This window comes from Oreochromis aureus, linkage group 19 (genome assembly GCF_013358895.1).
Source record: "Oreochromis aureus strain Israel breed Guangdong linkage group 19, ZZ_aureus, whole genome shotgun sequence".
NCBI lineage: Eukaryota > Metazoa > Chordata > Actinopteri > Cichliformes > Cichlidae > Oreochromis > Oreochromis aureus.
In genome coordinates, this window is record NC_052960.1 from 12,028,586 (window position 1) to 12,039,495 (window position 10,910).

At 38.5% G+C, this 10,910-nt stretch overlaps 1 protein-coding gene across 3 annotated transcripts in view; it reads left to right on the top strand.

Annotated features, from left to right (window-relative positions):
* mta1 (metastasis associated 1) overlaps nucleotides 1-4,823 on the top strand; it is a 49,529-nt gene extending 44,706 nt beyond the window's left edge. For 2 of the 3 annotated variants that reach the window (XM_039603498.1, XM_031737011.2), the window contains exons 17-19: nucleotides 25-180; nucleotides 2,724-2,872; nucleotides 4,157-4,823. In XM_039603498.1, coding sequence (XP_039459432.1) covers nucleotides 25-180; nucleotides 2,724-2,833 — 266 coding nt within the window. In that variant the 3' untranslated portion in view covers nucleotides 2,834-2,872; nucleotides 4,157-4,823. The remainder of the gene's footprint in view (nucleotides 1-24; nucleotides 181-2,723; nucleotides 2,873-4,156) is intronic. The other variant, XM_031737012.2, reaches the window with a different exon arrangement.
* The last annotated feature ends 6,087 nt before the right edge of the window (nucleotides 4,824-10,910 follow it).

Below are 10,910 nucleotides of genomic sequence, written 5' to 3' on the forward strand. Positions count from 1 at the left end.
CATGCGTCTCTGATCATGTTTCAGAAGCACATCCCCGTCCATCCAAGCCCAATCCACCGACTCGCGGAGGGTCAATCTCTACAGGCAGTCTGACCCCTATAAAGTCCTCTCCCATCCTCAACAACGGCTCTCCCACCATCCTGGGCAAGCGTACCTATGAGCAGCACAATGGACTGGATGGTGAGCCAGACAGACTAGAAACTCTGAAGCACATATACAATCTGCGTGTGTTTGCCTCGTCAGCGTCAAAGAATTTCATCTTCACCGAACTCCTATTTGTCACAACCACCATAGAAGATTATTTCCATCTGCAGTGGTATATATTTGGCAGCATGTCTTTGTTCTTGCACCTCTCCACCCTTCCTCACAGATATGTGGAAAACCAAAGGCGGGGAGAGCAGCAGCAGCATCAAGGCTTTTGTATAGAACAGAGCAGGCTGGGATGGGGGTGGGTTGCAATGTGGCTTGCAGATGTGCAGTATTTGTGGGCAGGCAGAAATATATCAGCATTTAAGTCTGTAAGCTTGAATTCAGCACATGCCCAAGTTATGCTTGATATGTTGAACATATCAAGCATAGGTTTTTTTAGATTGTTATTTTTTGGTTGTTAAAGACTTGTACCATCAATATGCATTCTAATCAAAATCCCCTTTGTGGCTCAAAATGAAAATATCCTTTAAAAAACATTCTGAAAAGGCTTACAGGCAACTTGAATTTACCTTCGTGTAGTTTGCTTGTCTCATTTTGTCAAATTTGGACCATTAAAGAGGCAGCTCTCATGTTTTTCAAGTTGAATTAAATAATACTTGATGTATCTGCCTTTTTATTTTAAATTATTGCAATTATGCCACATTTAGATTTATTATCTCACTATTGTGAATCATTTAACACAGATTATTTAAGCAGAATATAAATCTACACCTGCGACCTCTGCGGCTACAGCACATAGTTACGATCCACTGCCAAAGGCTTACCAGTTTGAGTGGGGCTCTTATGTTGTTGTATGTTATTTATTTATTTATTTTTTGGGGGGTTATGTCCCACTTTCTTTCTCCCCTGTGAAATGAAAGATGGGTAGAGACAGACTGGGAGATGAAGAGAGGGAGAGAATGCCAGGGAAAGGAGGAGAGAGCAAGAGGGAGATTGCAACAGGATCCGATCAGCCTTGCTTCTTTAGCTGGAGGCTACGGTCTATGTTGTCATGGTAACGGGAGAAAGGAGGATCAGGAGGGTTCGGTAAGTGTATCCTGAGGGAGAGTATCTCCACTGCTCTATGAGCCCACCTCAGGCCCAGGCTGGGATAACACACCAGGAGGAGATCTGAGTTGGAAATCGTCCAGGTTCGAGGATTAGGGATTAGTTTTCGTTTGTTTCACTTCCAACTAGCTGACTCAATCATATCAGAGGACAGAAAGGGTTTCTGTTGCATGTTTATTTTCATTACTTTTAAACGGCATTATTTATTTGTCTTACTTATTAAATGAATGTGTTTTGTGGTAGGGTGAAAGGGATCATTTGTGGTCAGAACGCACAGGAAATTGTGACCCAGGTCTGCTGCTCAAATTGAGTTTATGGAGCGTCGTAATGAGTTTCAGCTCATTGTTCAGCTGTTCCGCCTGCAGGTTTACCGTTTTGGTTCACTCTCACGCTCTCACAGCATCTTTTTGGCTGCGAGCAGGCACAGTGACGAGCTGATGAAAGTAGCGAGGCATTAACAACCTAAGGGCTGTATTTCCCTTAGGAGCTGGTAGAGACCACAAATGGGACCAAAAGAGGCTTAAATCTTGACTTTTGTATTTGTTGTCTGTCTAAATGGCAAGTTTGTGTTTGCTGCCCCCAAGTGGTAAAAGAAACTTCTTTCATCCAACTTTCCTACTTTTAAAATTTGCTACATTTTGTTTTGTTTGCTTAACCCAGACAACACTATACATATGGAACAGGCAATTAAATTCTTTAGGATGTTTCTATATGTATGAAATTGGAGATGTGCTGCATCATTGTGAATAGAAGCTTCTACTGTGAGTAAAAAGCTGGTGAAAGGGACGAGTAAAGTCTCCTTCTAGATTCAAGACTTGTGATGATTTACTGAAATCGTTTGAGGAGTAGAAAAGTAGAAAGAAAAAAAGAATGCTGAAAGACCACAAAGTAGCATAGGAACAATATTATGTAATAGTAGCATGTAAATGCTGAGGAGAGGCGCTCAGACCTCAATGCAGAAATATAACTTCTTACAAAACATTGTGGCTGAATGACAGTCTGCCATGAAATCTCACTAACAAGTATTTGCAAAATAGCCTTCGTTGCTTCTCTAGCAAGCAGAAGTGCATTTAGAGTTTTTAATTTCAATTTTGAACATCAATTAACTTGAATGTTACATCATTTTATTGCTACTTTGTGTTGTGCTGCCAACTAAATGTGATTGTTAATGGGGCTGGCCTGATGGGCTTTGATGGAAGTGTATAAAAAGTAGTGAAGTGGAAGTTTTCTAAAGTGCAGCAAAAATAAGGTTTGGTGTTGAGTTTTTCCTCAGTGCTGAAGTACTTTAGGAAGCCAGCAGAGGGCAGAAGAAAGCAATCATTTTGTGTGGCCCCGTACTAATAAGGGAGCATCTGAAAGTAGTTTTGTTTGCCTGTAGACTAAAAAACTAGAGCTGTGTTTATTTTATTGTTTTCTCCTGTGACATCTCTCATGGTCTTTTTTTTTTTTTTTTTTTTTTTTTTTAGGTGCCAAATCCAAAGTATTGGCTCCACAGTGGGACATTATGGCCAAACGAGTGAGTGAAGCGGTGCGGCCCTCATCGTCCCTCCAGGACGAGGTACATGAACTGGACTGAGCGCTCTGCAGGACAACCTTCACTGCGAACCTCAGTGAGGTGAGAAATCCCCACATACCCTTGAGGATGCTTATTTTTAATTGGCTTTTTGTTATTAGTTTTCCTCTTCTAGCTAACAATGTTGTTTCAAACGACCAAAAACGAGGAAAGGAAAAACATACGCCTATCCAGCTACCACTATAACGTGAGACGCTAAGGAAACGAAAGTAAAATACGAATAAAAATCAAAGCAAAGAAAGCATCTAAGGTGATTGTATCTATTACAACTAGGCTACAAACCTACAGATACATTACTTTGAAGAATAGTGGTGAACTTATCACTGAGGGAGAAATATGATGAGGACATCTTTGTTAATGATTGTGTTGCATCACTTCAATGTTTGGTGAATTTAAATCCTAAAAAAAGGCAACAGTAGAAGTCACAGCTGTGTTTTAATAATGAAAGTAAGAGCATTTCCACAAACGCACAGTGTGAAGAGAGAGGGATTGAGACTAAATGGCTGTGTAGCCTTAAACTTGGGCTAATTAGGGTTCAGTTTGTTAGGTAACAGAGATTAGACTATGGAGCAATGCAGGAAGGTCATGTGGTCTGTAATGAGTGCGTCAGGGTAAGAAGAGAGGCGGATGCACCCATCATGCTTGGTGTCTACCCTACAAACCTGTGAAAGCAGTGCTATGATCTGGGGTTGCTCCATGTGGTCAGGTCAATATCAGCTGACTGCCATATACTGAGTGACCAGGTATTTCCCAGCAGTGGATTTTTTTTTCTTTCAGGGATATTGGAAGATAACAATGTTAGGATTCATCAGACTCTTATTATGATGGAGTGGTTCAGGGAATAGGACTAGCCACAACTAAATCTGGACCTTAAGGCCTTTGAGAATGTTTTGGATGTGCTGGAGAAGACCTCATGCGGTGGTCTGACTCTCCCATCTTCAAAACAATCGGGGGTGGAAATTAATGCAATTCCAAATGGAAATAAATGTAAATAAACTTTAGATTCAATCAACTATAATCTAAAGCTAAAAGAATATAGATGCCTAAATGATGAATAAAACTAAACCAAGCTGTGTTGTCAAAATTAACACTGGTTTTGATGTTGCATTAGATCAAAAACAATTTGTGCTTTCATTAAAGGTAAAGAGCAGTTAAACTAAATACTCAATATTATTTTTAAAGCCAAGAAGAGTTTAAGGGGTATGCATAACTTTAACATTTTAAATAGCGGTAAAACATTATGATTTTTGCCCAGTTTTGAGAGTTTTTGCTGTCAGCTGTCATTAACTGTGTGTAAAAACGTTCCCTCGTGTGTTTCTTCCACAGCAGCGGGGGATATGAATTGGATGAGGCTTTTCCCACTATAACCATAGCCGAGGGCAGCTGAAAGGAGACGACAGCATTGGCCACTTTTCTTCAATCAGTATGAGTCTATCAGACTTCTGAAGACTAATCGATCAGTTTGGCTGTGGTCAATCAGAAAATGAGCCTGACTGTACAGGACTGTGTTTATTACTTACATTTCTCGTTATTACTGTCTTTGTAATTATTGTTATTGTTATTTTAATTTTTTTCTGTTTTTTTGTTTTGTTTTGTTTTTTTACCAGTTATAACTCAGCTTATTTGTTTGTCGATCAAACGTTGAAACTTGAAGTTTCAAGAAAAATGCTTGCAAAAAACCCTGTGGAAAAGGGTGGAAGGAACGTAACAAAAGCCACTTGCATCTTCTGTGTTTTTCTTTTTCTCAAGTTTAAAAAGAAAAAAAAAAAAAAAAGAGAGAGAGACGCACTTTGATTTCAGTGACACGAGTTCAAAATGTCTTTTGTTTTACTGAATTTGAATGCTTTCTAGGAAATTTTCTGTTGTGTGAGCCGGCCCTGCTCTTCGCCCAGAGAGGTTTAACTTATTGAGAAAGACTTGGTGTTTTTTCTACCTTTTTCATAAGTAATGCATCTATGCTTCTAAAATGTAATTAAAAAAGGAAAAAAAAGAGGTAATTGATTTTTTTCCCCTCTTCCTTTGGTGTCTGTGCACGGAGGTGAAAGTTGCACTGAATGTTCTGTTTTCAAGCTGGTGTTTACCTGTCTTTCTTACTCCTGCAGGTATGCAAACAGGGTATATGCAAAAAATAATGGAGAACTTTTCATTCCTAATTGCTTTATATGTTATATGATTAGTATTAGAAAAGATTTCATGCACAACCAGAAACATGTTTTGTAAGCAAACATCTGAAAACTAAAAAAAAAAAAAAAAAAAAAGCAGGAGTGTGCTCTGCTTTCATGTCCTGTCCTTTGTGTGTTTATTGTATGTTCGCTAGCAGCTTTGCAGATTACATCTCTTCTCCTGCAAACATCTTTCACTTTGGGGTGACATCCTATGCTCAGTAGACGCCTGACAACCTGCGCTGGCTTTTTAGCCTCATATCAGAACATATCTGAGCCTTAAAGTCTCTAATCAAGTGGCTGGGTAAAGCTGGTGGTTTTGCTGACCAATTTAGTGAATTTGCATCATTGTCTTTAGGTGATGGTGGACTGAACTCACTCTGAAGTAACGATGCTAACACTGAAACACTTTAGAAAATTGGACACAGCACATGTACAGTTTACAGTACTTGTAGTGCAGCAGATAACTGAAACAATCTTTAAAAAGTGAATAAAAGCAGCAGAATTTGCAGGTTTGTCCACTTGGAGAAGTGTGAAAAATCCTATTAACCACTCGAGTTGTCGAAACTTCTGCATTTTCCATCTTGCATTTTCAACCTTAGAAACAACTACAGAATTTCAACCACTGGATACATTTCAGAAATTTTACTCTTGATTTTTACATTTTTGACTTAAAGTAAATCAAATTTATAACTTACAACCATTTTACACAACTGAAATCACACTTTTAACATTCATGCCATTATATTCCTGTGTAGTTCATTTGAATTTTACATATTTGATCCACACCCTTGGCTCATCTCTCCTGTGCTGGCACGGCATGCTATCAGCGTCTTTTTTTTTTAAAGGCTTAAACAGTCAGCAAACAGTCACTCCCCAATAACAACTTTAGAATCACCAGTTTACCTGACAAGCAAGTCTTTGGACCTTCTTGATGCTAAGTGACTGTTGCACAAATTTGTTGTTGAAATGTATGTTATATGGGCTTACTCATGTAACTAATCCAAGTACATTCGCAGCATTCATAATGTTACTTGGCTGATGTTCTACCCTCTCCTAGTTTAGTCCATGGTTAATGGATTATAGTTGATGCTTTTTCTTAACTCTCACCTTGCACTCAAAACACATTGTACACTGCATCCTATCCACAGACACAGGTTTAATGCCCATGCACACATAATGGACCCAGATAGATGTATCAGCAGGTACTTCGACTTCAGTATCTTGCCCAGTTAAATACATGGATGCAGAATCTGGAGTTTGAATTGCAGACCTTCAAGGAGACAATCTGCTCTAAATATAAATAAAAGAAATAGAGGAGATTTGGAGGTTCAGGGGTGAATCCATTCAGGAAATGCAACTGAGACAAATCTTATTTATACTACTGCACACCACACCCTGTTTGAAAATGTAAAAAACTAAAAAAAAAAAAATCACAAAATGACTTCTAAATTTGACTTCTGCAAAGTTGAATGTGTGTCATTTGACACAAAGATCTTTAAAAAGGGAAGTGTAGTTTACATAATCTTAAAAAAGAGGAACTTTCTTGCCTTTGTTGACATTCGTCTTGAATTTTCAGTTATCTAATGGAAAGTTGGCTTCATCAAAAAAGCAATAAAAGAGTATGTGTACAAATTTTGCAACTTGTATTCACCTGGAAATGTTGATTTATCTGCTGCACTATTCCAGTCTAATTGGCAACAAATTTAAATTATAGGACTAATAAGGGGAAACACGACTGTCTACTTTCTGTACTAAAAGAAGTCATTAAGTGAACTACAGGGTAATAGCAGAAACAGGGTTTGGTATACCTGGCTGTTTTATCTGATTTTTGAGCATTCACAGGTGAAAACTTAAATTCACCTGTTGAATTTTGGGTAAACATTTAAAGGCCATCGCCATGTAGGGTTGATGGCTGGTCTAACTAAGTGCTAGTATATGACAGGTCTCCTTTTTACTGACTAATTAATAATAAAAAGCGCAGTACTCCTATATGCCTTGAACTGTTCTTAGTGTAAAGGTAAAGTTTTATGAAAACTACATATTTAAGAAAAGTAGCTCCTCAGGGAGGACACACAATCAGCAGAGAAACCGAGAAGTGGTACTGATGTATTTTTAATACTGATATGTTAAAATTCATGTTGACATTACAAACCCAAAATCAAATCCATGCAATAATCTACACAGTAAAAAGAAGGAAGTATTTAAAATCTGGGAAAGGAGATCACTGATTTCAAGTTGGTACGTTGTAATAAAAAGTTGTTTTGGTGAGTAATAACAGGAAGAACATGTTAACAGGGAGAAATGCTAATAAATCACAATATTGAGGTAAAGAACTTGTCGCTAAAGCAAATCAAGCAGCTCTTTGCTAGCCATATTGTGACACCTTTACAGCTTTATTCAAGCTATTTCACCTAGTTTTCCTTATCTGATAAGAGGAAGATGATCAGCATGTTTTGTTAAAAGCTTTGGGGCATGGCCGTCATCACCTCTATCTGGACTTGATATTTAAGGTACCTGCAGGTACAATTCCTACATATCACACAGGCGTAGTCTGGTCCAGTCTGCTCATCTGGATGATGAGATCGATGCTGATTGCCAACATAACGATTCTGCGAGAGCTTCCCTCCTTACTTTATGTGGCCTCATGGAAAATCCCGTCTATGTGGTATTTTAGCCTCTGACGTTAATGTCCAGTTGAAATCATACCTGGTTAGTGATGTGCCCAAGCATACAGATAACATTACCATAATCATATAATAAAGTTTTTCAAAACACTGAATGGCCTTTCAAATCTTGTTATAGGTACTTTGAAGACCACTTAGAGTTCGTATTAATATTTCAGTTATGTCCTGTAGTGCATTATGTCAGGTTTAATGATTGTACATAATGTTACTGTTGTTACTGCGTGCTTTATTAGGTCAGGCAGTGCATTATCTGTTGTTTAGACTGTATCATCTACTTTACATACTCTATTTTTCCAGTACAATTCACACTCCCCGACTCATATATTTCTTGACCAGCACATTGAATTAAATTAGTTTTCTTAAATCCTATAATGACTCATGGAAAGTCCTTACTGAAGCTCTTGTTTTGAACTATATGTTTGTTTTGGACTGTGACTACACAGCAGCTTCATCATGTGCCTGGAGCACCTTTTCTTCTGCTGAAGTAAGTAGTTTGACAGTAAGACTCAGGTTACCACATGCCCATAAACACTGTGACTGGTTTCTTTTAACTGAAAGAGAAAGACATGCAGATGTCACTGGATATGTGTGAGGGTTCATACCTCAGCGAACTCCTAAAATATTCATTCAGCTGGAAGCCTGTGGGAAAATCCTCTCATGTCCATTAGTTTAAGATCAAAGGTCTAAACAGGAACGAGTAACAATGGATGTTTGGAAATTATGTTTATGTACTGCATGTGTTTTCTGAGAGTTAAATATGTTTTAGGCTGAAACAGAGGTCGGCGCCACAGTTTACATCATATTACAGCAGCAATTACTTAAAGTAATTCACTTTTGTTGTGCAAATTTTTTTAACTACAGAGCTAAAATAAAAACAGGTGATTTTTCTTTGGATGCAACTTTTATATTATCCACTTTTAACATAATGCTTCCTGTCTGTGTTTGAGGGAGCGGGAAAACAAAGCACAAATGAGCCAAATATGTTTCTTTTTATATACTGTTTATAAATAAATACAACCCAGCCATTGGGGGGGGGGGGGTGTATTCCTAGTGCTGGTCTCAAGCTGGGATAAATGGGTATCCGGCATAAAATCTTTGCCAAATCAAACATGCTGATCATCAAGAATAAGATTTCCGTACTGGATCGGTCGAGGTCTGCGTTAACAACGACCACCTCTAGTGCTGTTGGCCAACAGGGTGCCAATGGAAACTGCGCTACTGTTGGCTGAAGACAAAGAAGCAAGAGAAAAAGAGGACGGGGGAAGGAATGTCAGGAGGCAGTGAGAGATAAGGTAGAAGTGAGACTGGGGACTAAAGGGGGAGAGCTGGCTTATATAAAGGAGCGATAGAAAGATATATTGTGCGTGCAGGTGGAAGGGAAGTAAGGGCCAAGAGCATAAAGAAATTAGGATTATTTGGAGCTAGGTGTATAACAAAGAGACAGATGGCAAAGGAAAAAGTTTAAAGTGAATTGTATGTCAGGCTGAACACTCAGGAAAGAGAAGAAGACTTGTATTGGCTGGCTAGACAGAAAGATGGGAAAGGATGTGCAGCAGCTTAGGGTGATTAAGGACAGATTGAAATGTGCTAACAAGTGAAGAGAGTGTGTTGAGAAGATGCAAGGAATACTTTTAGAAGTTCATGAATGAAGAAGATGAGAGAGAGGAGAATGGATGGAGGAGATTGAGTAAATTAGAAAGTGCAGAGGATTAGTTTTGAAGAGTGGAAAGGTGGTAGGTCTGCATGACATACCTGTGATGGTATGGAGATGTTTAGAAGAGAGGACAGGGATTGACAAGATTGCCTTACACCATCCTGGAGAGTGAGAGAATGTAATGGAGAAGATTTGTACTGAGTGTGAAGAACAAGGGTGAGCTGTAATAATTCCATTGAATTCAGTTTTATTTATATAGAGTTAAATCATAACAACAGTCATGTCAAGACGTTTTATACTGTAAAGTAAGGATACAAAAATATAGAGAAAATGCCAACAATCAAATGATCTCCTATGAGCCAACACTTGGTGACAGTGGGGATGAAAAACTCCAAACTCCAGAAGAAACTTGAGACAGAACCAGGCTCAAAAAGCAGCAGCCATCTGCCATGACTGGTTGGGAGTGATGGGATGAAGACAGGATACAAGACATAATGTGGAAAAGAGCCAGCACGTCATAATAAGTAATTAACTAAATGAAATGCGGAGTTATCTATAAACATATAGTGACTGAAAAGGGTTGTTAAAGAAGAAACACTCATAGGGAACCACAGCAGTCTAGGACTATTACAGCATAATTAAGGGATATGTTTTAAAAAAGAGGAAGGTTTTAAGCCTAATCTTTGAAGTAGAGAGGGTTTCTGTTTCCCAAATCCAAACTGTGAACAGAGACCTGAAAGCTGAAGGCTCTGCCTCCCATTCCACTTTAAAATATTCTAGGAACCACAAGTAAGCCAGCAGTCTGAGAGCAAAGTTCTCTATTGGGGCGATATTGTACTATGAGGTCTTTAAGATGGGCCTGATTAATCAAGATCACGTAAATATTCTCTTATTTTAGCCCCTTTTTAGCATTTTGGACCAGCTGAATGCTTTTCGGGTCATTTTTAGGACAGCCCACTAGTAATAAATTACAATAGTCCTATAAATAATAAATTCATGAACTAGTTTTTTTTGCATCACTCTGAGACAGGATGTTTTTAATCTTTAAAGATTTTGCGCAAATGCAAAAAAGCAGTTTTACATATTTGTTTAATATGGACACTGAATAACAGATTCTGGCCTAAAACGGGAAAAAAAGTCTTCTCACTAAGGTCATCCAGGTTTTTATGTCGTCAAGACATTTCTGCAGTTTAACTAATTGGTGTACGTTATCAGACTTCATTGATAGATAGAGCTGTGTATCATCTGCATGGGAATGAGAATGCATGCTATGGGAAGCAGGCATAATGTAAACAGAATTGGTCCTTGCACAGAACCCTGTGGAACTCCATAATTAACATTAGTCTGTAATGAGGACTTTCCATTTACATGAACAAATTGGAGTGTATTAGATATTAGACTAATAGACTCCTATTAGACAGAGAAGAAGTATGTGAGGGTGGTGCAGGACACGTATGAGGACAGCAAGACAGTTCAGTGGGTTCAAGGTGGGGGTTACACCAAAGATCTGCTTTGAGTTCCAGTTTGCAGTGATGATGGACAAATGGAGGGAAAGCAGGAGTCTCTGTGGACTATGG